At 47.0% G+C, this 15,068-nt stretch overlaps 1 protein-coding gene across 1 annotated transcript in view; it reads right to left on the minus strand.

The window, feature by feature from the left end:
- ITGB5 (integrin subunit beta 5) overlaps positions 1-15,068 on the minus strand; it is a 102,869-nt gene that overhangs the window by 56,945 nt on the left and 30,856 nt on the right. The window contains exon 5 of the mRNA XM_065413110.1: positions 9,808-9,976. Coding sequence (XP_065269182.1) covers positions 9,808-9,976 — 169 coding nt within the window. The remainder of the gene's footprint in view (positions 1-9,807; positions 9,977-15,068) is intronic.

The raw sequence follows: 15,068 nt of genomic DNA on the forward strand, positions 1-15,068 counted from the left end.
CTCTTCTGAGCCAAGTGCTTCTCAGGTTGTGCTGTGTATTGTCCCATCCTCACTCCCATACAACAGAGGAGTCTCTGTTATCACTAATTAAAAGGATACTGCAGGCCTGTCCGCCGACTCCTGACCAGGGATAAAACTCAGGTGCCATTTTCCAACATTTCTTTCAAGTAAGGTTATTTAAAAAGGCATGAGGAGGTATGTACATAAGTGAACTGTCCACCAGACCCTCTCTGTGCTCCAAGAATAAGTGTTTCAGCTGCTTTTATAGTCAAAGGAGACCTGCCAAATTCCTCCAAACACAGTAAATCTGACCTTGTTTCCTGAGCAACATGGAATTGCCATGCTGCTGCAAACAGCATGGAGTGATAGTGAGAGCTATGGCATTTTCATTAAATACTGGTCATAAAAAGCTATACTGAGGTGCAATACACTAGATGAGGTCTCTGCCCACGAAGGTATGTAGCGCGCGCGCGCGCGCACACACACACACACACACACACACACACACACACACACACAGAGCGTAGGTTTTCACTTCAGACTTAATCTGGGCTCTTACTTGGTGTTATCTTGGGGCTACAACTTTGTCACAGAGGTCATGGTGGTCAGAGAAATCATGAATTTGAGCAACATTCATGAAATCTTGGCAGTGGCTGTAAAAACACATTTGATTAGGCCCCCAAGCCAAGTGGCGTTGTGATCCTGTGTGCCAGGTCGCAATGTCTGGGGTGGGGAGCCCGGTCCAGCCCCTGGGACAGAAGCGGTCATTATGGGGTGAGTGTGGTACAGGCTTGCTCTCCAGTCCCCTGGCAAACCCAATCCCAGACCTCGCCTGTTGTGTCTGTAGATGTAGTGGAAACTACATTATTTGGTGACCTTTCCATGACTGATCCTTTTCTTCCTGCACCTGTGCTATGAAATTAACTAAAAATGTCCCTGCTAAAATCAGAGCCTTATTTATCCCTAACTGTTATGGACCAGGATGTAGGCGGTCTGGCCTAGTAGTTAGACCAGGAGTCTGGTCTAGTGGGCAGTGCAGGCAGCCAGGTTGGGGAATAAAGCCAAGGCTCAGCACCAGAGTCAACTGCCAGTTACCAGAGCCAGGGGTCAAACCAGATCAGAATCAGGAATCAAAGCGGAGGGTCAGAGCCAAGGTCAGATGCCAAATGCCAGAGACAAAGGTCAAGCCAAACTCAGGGACAGAAATCAGAGGCCAAGGTTGGAGCCAGGACTGCTCGCTGAAGACTGGAGTCGAGGCATAAGGGCAGGAAGAGAGGCAAGGATTAAGCATGGTGCAGAAGCACGGTGGAAACAGGAGTGAAGATGGGGTAAGGCAGGAGCCAGAAGCAGACCAGGAACAGGCTGGGTGCAAGAGGCGGACACAAGCATGGTCCAATGGAGCACAGCAGGAAACCACCTTGTTACTCAAAACTTCCTATTCCTCCTCCTGGCTTAAATAGCGTAGTTGGACCAATCGGTGGAGCTGGGTGATCCTCCAATCACAGCTCCTGTGGGTGGTGGCTTGGCTGGGGTATAGCTCTAGTAGCTTTCTCAGCCCACCTGGTTCCAGCAGCCATTAGATGGAGGCTAGGATGTGGCAGCTGTCTGGGGATTCTCTTGAACCCAGGCCATCACACTGGGGGCAGGGATAGCTCAGTGGTTTGAGCCTTGGCCTGCTAAACCCAGGGTTGTGAGTTCAATCCTTGAGGGGGCCATTTAGGGATCTGGGACAAAAATCTGTCTGGGGATTGGTCCTGCTTTGAGCAGGGGGTTGGACTAGATGACCTCCTGAGGTCCCTTCCAACCCTGACATTCTATGAAGTTCTATGAAGTAACTCCTCCTGTCTGCACACAAAACCCTCCCACCCAAGTTTGGTGGTGCTTTACACCCAGGTTAGCTGGCTCATCTGGGGCTGTGGGCTAAAACCCAAGTGATGCTTTCACTTGGGCGGATAACCTGCCCACTTTGCAGTGAGGACAGGGGTCTGGGCTAAACCACCAAGCACTGATAGTCCTCCAGTGCCTTCCCACAATTCCCCCATGTGCCCAAAAGGACAGACATGTTCTCCCACAATTCACAGGGAAAGAATCATAAAGCAGCTCAGCTTACTGTTGCACAAAGGACCATGGGATAGGCCCCCAGAAGCCCTAGTGACACACAGGGGAGAGTGCAGCACTAGTGAAGACACAATAACTTGAGTGGGGCTGTGCAGTGAGCCTGCTCACTACCAGGCTGGGCTTATCCCCAGAGGTCAATCATGCACAATCACTCTGCAATGAAGGCACACCCTTCAACAGAGAAATCCTCCTAGCTAGCTAACTTCTGGAGAGAATGCTCACTCAGGCCCATACGCTGACTGGCCCAGCTGGAGCCTGCAGTATGGGCTGGGGAACAGTGCCAGGAGTATCCCTTGCTTCTTATGCATAACGTCCAGGCACAATTACAGTCTGTGCTCAGGAGAGCACAGGGACTGCTCCCTCTGCACTCCCACATGGAGGCAGGGCACTGGGTGGGGAAGTGCTCTACCCTACACGCTCCCATCCTTTGGAGCTCCATGAGACATCCTTCCTTCATGATGTAAAATGCTTCCCAGTCCTCTCCTAAGGCACTCCAGCTCTGCACCACCCACAAAAGCACCGCTGTGCTTTAAAAAGCACAATCAATGTTTAGATCCCCTTTTTGGGGCACCTTTTTGGGGCACCTGTAAGGCCAGGATGGCATTTTCAAAATTCACTGTTGCTGGTTGTTAATCCATAATGTTACAGCACATTCCACCAATGCTCCAGGATTGCATGGACCCCAGGTTACATGTAGGTGCAATTCAAAGCCCAGATGATTGCACTAACAAGCCCTAGATACACATGTTGGGGCAGAACAGTCCCAGAATAGGGCCCTCCACTCTTAGGTTCTCCCTTTGGTGCAGTGGAGTCCAAGGCTGGGATTTTCAAATGCACCTGAGTAGTTTGGGAGCAGAAGTTCCCTTGACTTTCATGGACATGTGTTTTCATGAGAGATTTAGGCACTTCTGAAAACCGCAATCTAACTCTGGTGAGCTTCCTGGTAATTTAAATATTTCAATTCAAATCAATCAAAGAAACGATTTCCCAGTTTATATTTCTCCTTTTTGACATGGTTGCTAACCCAAAGTTTCCATAATGGCATTTCTAAAAAGCCACACAATGGATATAAGATTGTAGGAACAAATACTTGCCATTCATGTGGCTAACACACCAGTCTCACTCATTCTCTCTCCCATCCCCATTGTCCCAGCACAGGCACATTACATTCCAGCTCATTTTGCAATGTGCATTTTTGATCTGGCAAGCACAAGGCATTTGACAGACCTGATCTCTTGGACAAATGGCAAAAAATTTCTCAGCAACATGCAACTCCTCACGTACTGGAGTGAAAAAAACCACTTTAATGTTAAACCATATCAAGCATTGGATATGCAAGCACTTTGCGATACCTCCCTTCTCTATCCCTTTGGGAGGACAAAAGCTGACATAGTTTGTAGGACTGAGTCCAAAACAACCCCAATGAGGTTAGAAGGATTAAGCTAGAGTTTCATTAGCTGTGAAACGTGTGTGCATAGACAGACCGGGCTGCATTTAAAAAGTGGTTCTGAGGCCATTCAAAAGGATGCTGCTTCTATTCATTGGACTATTGAGACCACCTTTAAATCAAGAGCCGACTATCTTTTAACATATTTTCCCTTATTCTTGTGCTTAAGCCAAATACACGGAAACTTTAAAAAATGACTTTTCTTTAAAAAGGAAAAGAGATTTTGTATTAAGCCAGACAAATCAGATGGGAGATTTCTGGTCCAATTAATAATAAGCAGAGTCCCCTAGAAGAAGAAAACTGGCCCAAGGTTTTGTTTGAAGAAAAAAAACAAATGTTGATATTTAACCATTTACCAGTTGCCTTTGTGAAAAATCTATCACCTGAAAGGGTAGGAGGCTGGGTTAATTTTCAGGCTCACTCATTTTTGTATTTGCAAAAAGCAGGGCTCTGAACAAGTGCCCTCTAGACAACACTAAAGTTTGGCATTGATTTCCCTTCCCTGGCTGCTATCACCTACCCCACCAACTCACCGATCCTTCTCCTGCCAGCTCTTCCTTCAAAAGGATACCATCTTCAGCCTGGTGTGTAGCATCCACAAAGGGCCAAATCCTGAGCAGTATTAAACACCTTCTGGCTCCCACCAATTTCAGTGGCAGTTGAAGGTGCCCAGAACTACTCAAGATCTGGGTCTAAATTTTCAAGAGCATCCACCAGTTTTAACACTCTAGGCCAGGGGTTCTCAAACTGAGGGTCGAGACCCCTCAGGGGGTCGTGAGGTTATTACATGGGGGGGGTCGCGAGCTCTCAACCTCCACCCCAAACCCTGCTTTGCCGCCAGCATTTATAATGATGTTAAATATATAAAAAAGTGTTTTTACTTTATAAGGGGGGGTCGCACTCAGAGACTTGCTATGTGAAAGGGGGCACCAGTAAAAAAATTTTGAGAGCCACTGCTCTAGGCCCAATACTCGGAAGCGGAACCCCCACAACTTCAGTGCAAATCAATGGGAACTGCACGCATTCAGCACCTTTGAGGAGTAGGTCCCAGATGTCTCAAATTGGGCACCAAAATTAGACATGCACATTATTTGTAGCAAGAAAATGGATGGTAACTGGAAAGGGAAAGACGCCCACTATGGATTGTAAGTTTTTCATGAAAATTCCTATTAACTAGAATCTTTGTTGGTGGTTTGGCTCACCATTCACTGGATAGAGAAGACATCTGGGAAAGGTGCAACTCTTGTAGCTACCTACCAGATCTGGCTTTAGTAGCCACGTGCTTCCCAATTATTCCGGGAATGAAACTAAAGCGTCTCTTTTTAATATATGACTTGTGGTATGGACAGGCAGGGCTAGACCCAAGGTTTGAGGAAGGAAGCCATCAAATACTCCCCAAAGTAGAGGAAGGTCAGGGGAAGTTTAAGCATTGCATATATATATTTAATATGTTTATTTTGGCACTAACCTTTGACTAAGTTAATGGTGGCAAGGGCATGTGTGGAGCAGAAGAGGAGACTTTCAGGGTGGGGAATGCATAGGAGGGGGATGGAGTGGAAAAACAAATTGCGGCAGGGCTGCCAATACATTGGGTGGAATTACTAGGAACCAGGGAGGACATGTGAAACCTGCACAAGGCCAGCCAACCAAGTGTATGTAACCAGTTCCGAGGAAACCAGCATTTCACACAGCCATAAGCAGCTACATCATAAAAGTGCTGAAATATGCAGCCAGTCATTCTTCGGTAGTTAATTTCCATCATGAAATGCAGAACACACTGCTCCGTTTATGATCATAAAAACATCCAACCAGGCTTTAGTTTATTTCTACCCAGCTAAAACTTTGAACAAAAACTTGGAGCTCTATTTGTGGTCCCTCCCTCCCCCCCCGCTACCTTTTAAAAAAAAAAAATCTATATCCGCAAGACAGAAGGTGTCCTTATGAAAGATAGGGATACAGGGTCTGATCCCAAGCCAAGTGATGTCAATAGGAGTTTTTCCACTGGTTTCAATGGGTTTTGCATCAGGCCCATAACTCCATGAGTAAATAACATTAATAATAATAATATAATAATATATGGAGATATACCTATCTCATAGAACTGGAAGGGACCCCGAAAGGTCATTGAGTCCAGCCCCCTGCCTTCACTAGCAGGACCAAGTACTGATTTTTGCTGCAGATCCCTAAATGGCCCCCTCAAGGATTGAGCTCACAACCCTGAGTTTAGCAGGCCAATGCTCAAACCACTGAGTTATACCTCCCCCCCCCCCATTTTTTTTTTTTCTTCTAGCAGAACCAAGTACTGTCCTATTTAGGCACCCAAATAAAAGGGGCCTGATTTTCAGATGCAGTGGGCACTCTAAGCCCCCGTGAACACGTGTCGAAAAACAGGCCATTTTATTATTGTAATGTAGGATTTTTAGAAGCACCTATATGATTTAGGAGCACACATCCCAGTGGCTCTCAATGGGACTTGTGCTCCTAAGTCACTTAGGCACTTCTGAAAATATTGCCCTAAAAGTTAGATACCTAGAGTGGGATTTTCAGATTATGTGCCAAATGTATAGGCATGAATTGGAGGAGGAATGGAAAGCAATGAGTTGGGGGTTTGTTTCTAAGTGATTTGCACTTTGTACTGCTCAAGTGAAAATTTCCAAAGGATATTTTATAACCAAGCAATCTGGACTAATCACTTATTTTCTGCAGCTCACTTCATCGGACATAGGATTCACAAACTTCTTAGGTATTGACAATATTTGTACTTTTAAAATTAAACACAGCAGGAAGCCAAAAAGCTGCAAGTGGAAAATGTAATTACAGAAGACTGGTTAATATTCCTGTCTCGCCAGTTTAGCCTCAGTATAAAAGCTCTTTGTGCCTGGCTTTTTCATTGCCTAAGACATTTAGCCCATCAGTGTTGATTTTTACCATTATATCTTTCAAAAAGGAGCCAAATGTTGGTACGGTTATTAGTTTGTATTAATTGTACAAATCTTTCCCACTCTAGGATCTAAAAAAAAAAAAAAGAGACAGGCCAAAAGATCAGGGATACAGAACTTCTCAGACAGCTAACTCAGAAAAGCAGCAGTGTACTAAGTATTGAATACACTCAAATATTTAGACAATTTAGATATTCAAAAAGCCTAGCATTGCCTCCAAATTTGGGTGTCCAACGTGAGACACCTTAAAAAGGGGTCTGATTTTCAGAAATGACCTTCAGGAAAATTCAGACTGTTTCAAGTTGGGCACCCAAAAATCAAGGCACCTAAAATCTCTAGTCACTTTTGCAAATCTTGCCCATGTAACTGGGACAACGTTAAGGGAAACATGGGAAGTGCAGGAACCAGATGCCAAGCAAAACGCCCGCATAAGACATGAAGATACCCATACCGACTGCCGATATTGTCTGTATTGTGTCCCTTCACTGTGAGCAGTGGAGGTGCCCTGGAAATCCCAGCCACATAGTGGGAACTTGGCCACTTACACCACAATTTAAGACGGTGCAATGTGTATTGACTTCCCTGGCTGACCTGGTCTCCTGGCTGGCGTGGAAGGGGTTGTCAGTGCCATGCCCCTTCCATCCCACCTCCAGAAGCAGCCAGTAGTTCCCCTTCTCTTACTCAGGAGGATCTGCAAAGCGCTATCCTTTCCATATGGCGGGGGAATAAATATTATCATGTTTTAAACAATCATAACAAAACCCCACCTGGGGTCACCAGTGGGAAGTGAAACTGAGGCCATAAGCACCAAAAACACACACCTCCACTGCTTGAACTAAAGGAAAAAACTCTACCTGTTAGCAATAGTATGCTCTTATGTAAACAAATCTATGTAAACAAATTCCTAGAGAAATGTAACACAATTACCTAACATGCTACATACTCTCCACATCAGAAGTTTGTTCCAAACCTCAGAGATCCCACAGCAAGTGTCATTACCACTAACATGACACACTAGTGCCCTGTGGAGGCAGGGATGTAGTGATATTCAGAGGAAATCAGGGTTACAGAATTAAAAACAACAATAAAATATTAGAAAGGAACCAGTCTCATGAGCACTGCAAGCAATGGGTCTCCGGACTATTTGCTAAAACTGGAGAACACACATGGCCTGGGTTATTACAGCTGTTGCATCTCTAAGTAGGGTTACCATACGTCCAGATTTCCCGGGACATGTCCGGCTTTTTGGTACTCAAATCCCCGTCCGGGGGGAATTGCCAAAAAGCCGAACATGTCCGGGGAAATAGGGAGGCAGCACAAGTCAGGGTCCGCCCGGCCCCAGCACGAGCCGCAGGGTCCGCAGCGCAGCCCAGCCGCCCGGCTACATTGTAGCGAGCTCGGGCGGGGGGAGGAGGGGGCGCAGCCGCAGAAGGTGGCGAAGGGGCCGCTGCTGCCCCCGGAGGCTGGACGGACCGCGCGCCCCAGCCGAGCCCGCAGGACCACGGGGAGGCCGGGTCCAGCCAGCGGCTCGGGCTTCCCTCGCGGGCGGGGACCCCCCGGCCACTGGGGGACCCTTCCTGCGGCCCTGTCACCCTGCAAGGCAGGAAGGAGGCTGCGGGGCGGGGAGTGCGGCGTGTGCCGGGGCTGCAGGGACCCGCGCTGCCCCGGTCGCCGCTGAGCGTCTGAAGCCGCCGCCAGGCAGAGGCTGCCGGGGGAGCGGGGGAGCAGGGCAGGCGGGGGGGGGGGTGCAGAGGCTGCAGGGCGAGGAGGAGCAGGGCAGGCAGGGGCATAGAGGCGGCGGGGGGGCGCAGAGGCTGCAGGGCGAGGAGGAGCAGGGCAGGCAGGGGCATAGAGGCGGCAGGGGGCGCAGAGGCTGCAGGGCGAGGAGGAGCAGGGCAGGCAGGGGCATAGAGGCGGCGGGGGGCGCAGAGGCTGCAGGGCAGGCAGGGGCAGGGGGGCGCAGGGGCAGGGCAGGCGGGGGGCGCAGAGGCTGCAGGGCGAGGAGGAGCAGGGCAGGCAGGGGCAGGGGGGCGCAGGGGCAGGGCAGGCGGGGGGCGCAGAGGCTGCAGGGCGAGGAGGAGCAGGGCAGGCAGGGGCATAGAGGCTGCAGGGCAGGCGGGGGGCACAGAGGCTGCAGGGGCGGGGGGGTGCAGGGGCTGCAGGGCAAGTGGGGAGCAGGGAAGCACTTAGCAACCCCCAACCAAGATCAGAGCGGGAGGGAGGAGGGGGAATGCGGGGTGCTCAGAGGAGGGGGCAGAGTTGGGGCAGGGACTTTGGGGAAGGGGTTGGAATGGGGGCGGGGCCCCGTGGAGTGTCCTCTTTTTTAAATGTTTGAATATGGTAACCCTACTAACAAACAGTCTGTCTATTCTGCAGCCACTAGGTGTGACTGCAGCTCAAATAGACATATGCAACCTAGCTTGAATCTAGCTAACTCAGGTACCAGAGCAGTGAAGCTGCAGTAACATACTTCATTGTTGGCTCCACAAGCCTGCCCAGAACCGTGGGTAATTACTGGGACTAGCCTGCGATGAAACATGAGCTAGATTAGAGCTACCCCGGGTATGTCTACTTAAGCTGCAATCAGGCCTTGTTATTGCAGCATAGACATGCCCCTAGATTTCAAGTTCCTTGGAGCAGTTGTTGTGTCTCCCTCTACATTTTGTACAGTGTTGAAAGTGTTGTTGGAGCACAGCAAATAATACACTATTGATATAATTAATACACTGCATTGTTCAGAACTTTAAGCATCAAAAGCACAGGATTTTAACAGCTTGAGTTAAAGGAGTTATGCCATTAGCTAATAACACTAATTGGCTGTTACCCTCAATGTAGGCCAGCCATTATAAGAAGATATGATTCACACACACTCAGCAGGTGTGTTACGCACAGTTATATATTGTTGGCACTTTAAAGAATTCCATCAGTTCACTCAAGCATACAGAATGCAGATTTCTTCCAAGGTACTCAATAAGGGCACCCACAGAACTGACAATGGAATCAACTCTTACAGCTCTAAATTCACATCTGCAAGAACTCACATTATTTATCCCTTTGAACTATGCAAGATACTGACGGTTGTTTTCCATACATAAAGATCTATAAAATAATAATAAAAAACCAACCTCCCCTTTCCACTGTATCTTTGTTATGTGCTCTCTGCAAAAGTTAATGGTGATTTTCAAAAAATCACCACATGCTGGAGGTCTTTTTTCTATTGCAAGAATAGAGTTGAGGAAAGCTCCTAGACCTCCTTTTTGTTGTGCTTTAAAACACAAGCAGCATAAGCAACTAGTAACTCACCTTGCACACAGCAGCCTGCAGGATTGCATCAAAGCCACCTTCTGGAGCATCTCTGTTCCGGGAAACCTTCTGTTTCTGAACTTCTTCATTGAAACGGTCCACTTTATCCGTGAGGGACAAGAGATGGCGGAATCCAAAGGATGGGACACAGTGTGGAAATAACTTGTAACTGGAAGCAGAAATGGAGAAATAGAAATGAAAGGGGTGTGCTTAAGTGGCCTGAGGACAGAATGAGGAGCCAGGAATTGCAGAGTTCTGTTCCCAGGACTAGCACAAGTAAATCCCTCTGGACAAGTCACCCAAACCCAAGCATTCCAATGCAGCTTCTCAATTTGATAGCCTCCAATTCTGGATGCTCAACTAGAAACACTTCCCAAAGAGCCTGATTTTCTGAGGTGCCAAGCACCTACAGTTCCGAGCAGGAATTGTGGTTGCTCAGCACTCCTGAAAAAAGTCAAAAGTTGAGGCACCCAAAGTCAGAGGCCACTTTTGAAAACATGGGCTTAGCAGTTAAGTTTTGGCTCCTGCATAATAGGGCTAGGATTGCTTTATCACTTAGGACTGTTTGAATCCACAGCACACTAGCTGCTGCATCATGTAAGTGATATTAGAAAGACAAAACAAAGCCTTAAATGGCTATATTGCAAGCAACGAACCAGAGCTCTGAGCATGATAAACCAGACGGCTCAGGGCTCTGGATCAGCTGATGTCACAGATTAGCATGATGTCTAGGAAACACTGTGGACTCTTGGTTGAGAACTTCCACCCTGGTGTCTAACATGCTTACAGTACGTGACATTCGTGACACCTAAGCAGTTTTCCAAATTGATAAGCATCCTTATTAGTGATATTGCACTTAAAGCACCACACAGATATGAACTAATTCATCCCTACAGCACCAATGTGAGGCAGGTGAGTAACTATTATCTCGGTTTTCCAGTCCCAGGGTGAGTCAGTGGCAGAGTTGGGATTTGAATGCCCTTCAGCCCCTGTGCCAATTCTACCATGTCACTCTGCTCTTGGCTCCAGCACTAGGCTCTGATTGGAGTTAATGTCTTCAGCCCAATTGATTGTGTCTCACAAACACATCACGTGTGTGTAAGCACTGCAGTTTTAGCTCTCAACCTCTTTTGCTGGGGTAGGAGATTTTCACAGTTTAACAACTTCAAACCCAATTAGCTAACATTCTGCAGGCTAAACAGTCTTTCTTTTAGTGCTAGGTTAATTAAGTGGAAAAAAACAGTGAATGCACGGGGGCTTGGGAGGGGAGGAAAAAAACCAATGAAGTTAAAGTAAGTGAGGCTAGAGAGTAAGACTTTTACTGATTCATTATTAACTTGTAAAATAACCCAGGAGAACAATTAAAGGCCTTTGATGACAGCTTTATATTCAGGGCACCATTTGGCTTAACATAGCTTAAAAGATTCTTTTAAGAGGCCGAAGATTCTATTTTAACACAACCCACTGAGAATTCAGATTCCTTACTTGCCAGTCATGTATGCAGGTATACAATGTTCAGTCTCTAGGGACCAAGCATAAGCTCGTTTAATTGAACTTCAGGTATTTTTCACACTGCTATGTACATATCCATATAGTAGTGCACTTTATAGTGGTGATTGTATTGTGTGCAATGTCATCTACCTTGGGTACGCTACATACAGAAGGGAACAAATCATCCAGTGCGGTTTCTAGCTATGCTGGGGTTAAAAAAAAAAGAACTAGATAAGTTCATGGAGGATAGGTCCATCAATGGCTATTAGCCAGGATGGGCAGGGATGGTGTCCATAGCCTCTGTTTGCCAGAAGCTGGGAATGGGTGACAGGAGATGATCACTTGATGACTACCTGTTCTGTTCATTCCCTCTGGGGCACCTGGCATTGGTCACTGTCAGAAGACAGGCTATTGGGCTAGATGGACTTTTGGTCTGACTCAGTATGGCGATTCTTATGTTCCTATGTACACATTTGCCTTCTGATTTAAAATGCATGATGGAGCACAGGAAGGATGAAGAAAAGAAAGAGGATATAAACAACAGCTCAGAGGGGCCTGCTACCTGTGGAGGGGATGGCATGGTGTGATCGCTTATGATCAAGCCTTTGGCTCAGGGTTCCTATTCACTTATAGGGGCAACTCAAGGTGTTTGTGCTCTTCAAAGCCCTGACTTATCTGTGGCTCAGCAAGAGGCTCCTATTGCTGGCTCTGAGTAAAATACCTGGGGGGCTGGAAGTCAGATTCTATCAGCTGAGGACCCTCTCACCTTTGAGATCTGCTCGTCTTGGCACTTCACCAGAGCCCCAGGCTAGTGCACATCAGGGCAGGGAATAAATGCTGATTTAGCATTGGGTGTGTTCGTTTCCCCCCAACCCACAGTTTTATGGAAATTTACGATATTCACTTGTTGACATGAACCTGACTGATCCAGTGATATGGGCTCTGGACAGCAGCAAAATAAGAAACAGACCATGGAAATAGAAATAAATGGCATATATTCATCATCACAGCATGCTCCTCTAACCTTTAAATTGTACATGTCAAGAAATTGTACATGCCAGCTGCATAAAGATGATAGTTTCCTAGGTCCTGTTTTTTTTAATACCATCCCTGTGACAATTCAAATCTTCAGGTGAGTGATGCTGGGTTTTTGTTCATATTCTTAGAGGCCAAATCCTGGATCTTGGGATGTAACCCAAAAGAAGGCACACATTAACACTGCAAAAGCACCAGAGCTTGGACTAGCTCAGGAGCTTACTTACTTACTTACTGACTTACACACACGATCAGAGTTTGGGGGGATTCAGAGTTCATACCCAGCTCAGCACAGTAAGCGCTGAAAGAAACGGGCCACCCCACATCAGCTGCAATCTCTAAATCCTGCTCCAGAAACCATCTGCAACTCAGTATTCAGAGAGCCTGCAGAGTGGGAACTCTACTGCTTTTGGGAAGCTAGGAATGGGGCAAAACAGTTGTGCTCCCAGGGTTTCACAACCTGGCTGCAGTTTTTTGGGTGCAGGCAGGCAGAGAGCTCGGGAGTTTTTACATGTGTCTAAAAACAACCAACCAAAAAGACCTAACTCCCTAATAAGCAAACAACCTCTGCTCTGCAAAGCAAACATGGCAATGCAATCCACTTCTATGGCAGCAATCAGGGTACAATGGCGATCCAGAGGAAAACAAATTAATAGACAGAGGAGAAAGAACAACCCTGAAGCAGGCATTCCAGCCAAACCACTCATTTCTCAATTCCTCTTAAATCTCTTCCCAACCCCACAGCTGCTTAGGACACCTCATAAAGGCGAAGACCTGGCTAAACCCAAAAGGCGTCTGTGTGTGGAGAATGTTATGATATAAAGATAGTCCGATCTAACAGGAATGTGCGCACAATAGGAAAGAAGACAGCAACAGCTTTAGACTGATTTAATTAAAGGACTGCAACACTTTCCAACTTCTCACTGCACACTTAGTTCCCCTTCCTCTTATTCCCCCTTCACCCTCCCAATTATTTTTCATTTGCACTGCATTTCACTGGATACAATTAATTTAATCGTATCTTATCTGTACCGCAACAAGATCTTGCAGATCTGATTTAAATCCCTTCCCCAGCCTGCCAGAAATGTGAGACAATGGCAGTGAAGATGACTGAGCATGTACGCTCGAGGCAGTGCTCAAATTGCAGGGGGAAAGTAGAAAGCACTGAGTATCCCATATCATCGTGGCAATAAGCCATCCCTATACCCTGGTGCCTTGTCGACTGCAGCAGGTGAGCACAGCATTCAGAAGAATGGGCTTTGACCAAACGACACAGGACAGCCTTCAGAGTGAAAATATTCATCCCCAGAGCCAAGCATTCATCCTTAGCCAGCGTGGTTTTCGCTGCATCAGCATGCCAAAGTTGGCAACACAGGATACTTTACTTTAAGCTAAATTGAATTAAGGCCACTTTAATTCTGAATAAGTGCCTCCACACAGGGGTTTAATGCGGTTTAACTAATCCACTTTAAATTCACATCTTTAGTTAATTTGGATTAATTTTCCAAAGTGTCTCCCTACAGACAAATCTTAAATCTGGTCTAAGGATATTGATGTCAATGGAGTTACACCAACGTTAAATGGGCATGAGAACCAACCTGTCATGGGGTGTATATACCCTATTCTGGCCTGGCAACCCAGGGGCTAATGCAGGAACTGCCAGCCAACCCTGATTGGCAGCCTCACAGCAGCTGGGAGAATAAAAGATCTGGAGTACAGAGAGGTGGGGTGGCTGCCAGAGGGGCAAGCAGGCTGAAGAAGGAAATTCCAGCCTGCAGGCTACTGAAAAGCTGCCCAGAGAAGGGACAATCACATCTACAGGCTGGAAAAGCGCTACTGAAACCAAGGGAGGTAGGAAGGAGCTCAGGGCACAGTGCGAGGAGTTGCTGAGGCCTGATTCTGCCTGCCTAGTTTAAGGGCCCTGAGCTGGAACCCAGTGGAATTGTCAGGCCTGGTCCCTAACCGATCCTTGGGAGACATAAGAACGGAAGGGGTTTCCAGCTGATCCCACCAATTATAAGGGGGAAACCCACACACCCCAGCAGGCCTGAGGCTAACACCCTCCATTGACCAAATGGGACTACCACAGAGACTCAGGCAAGAGGAGATGACTGACTGTCCCGCCAGATTGAGTGAACTCTGGTGCAGTGCTCCATCTGGACAAAGGGGGCGCTGTTGCATCGGCACACCCACTCACACAAGCCCATTCAACATGCCTTCAATGACCATCTGACATTACTCCCCCCAAAAGTTTCATTGTTAGAGGCCAGCCAAAACATCTCATCTCATCTTTGAATTGAGGATTGCTGTTCACATTCGAACCCACGGTTCTAAAGCCAGACCTATAATTTTGGTTCCAAATCAAACCAAAAATAGATGGCGACTGTTTTTCAGTTAAGAGTTGGATGGTGCCAAAATCTCACAAGAAATGTTATTCTTTTATGGTCTTTGGCCTAAGATGGCAGAAGCTCATAAAAACAGTTCACCCACTTTGAGTCAACTCCTGGCCCTGAGTGAGATAATCCAGATGTGAACAGCACATCCTCAGACCATCACAATTAATTTGGAAGCTACATATATGAAAACATGTCTACTAATGTAAGGCATTAACCAACCACAAGTTTCCCCAGACGTTGCTGACTCCAGGAACATTTTCATGGTCAAAGGGTCAAGAGTTGCCGTGGGTGGGATTTTCAGAAGTGCTCTGAATTGATCTAACACTACTCCCACTGAAG

The sequence above is a fragment of the Emys orbicularis genome, chromosome 11 (genome assembly GCF_028017835.1).
Source record: "Emys orbicularis isolate rEmyOrb1 chromosome 11, rEmyOrb1.hap1, whole genome shotgun sequence".
Classification (NCBI taxonomy): Eukaryota; Metazoa; Chordata; order Testudines; family Emydidae; genus Emys; species Emys orbicularis.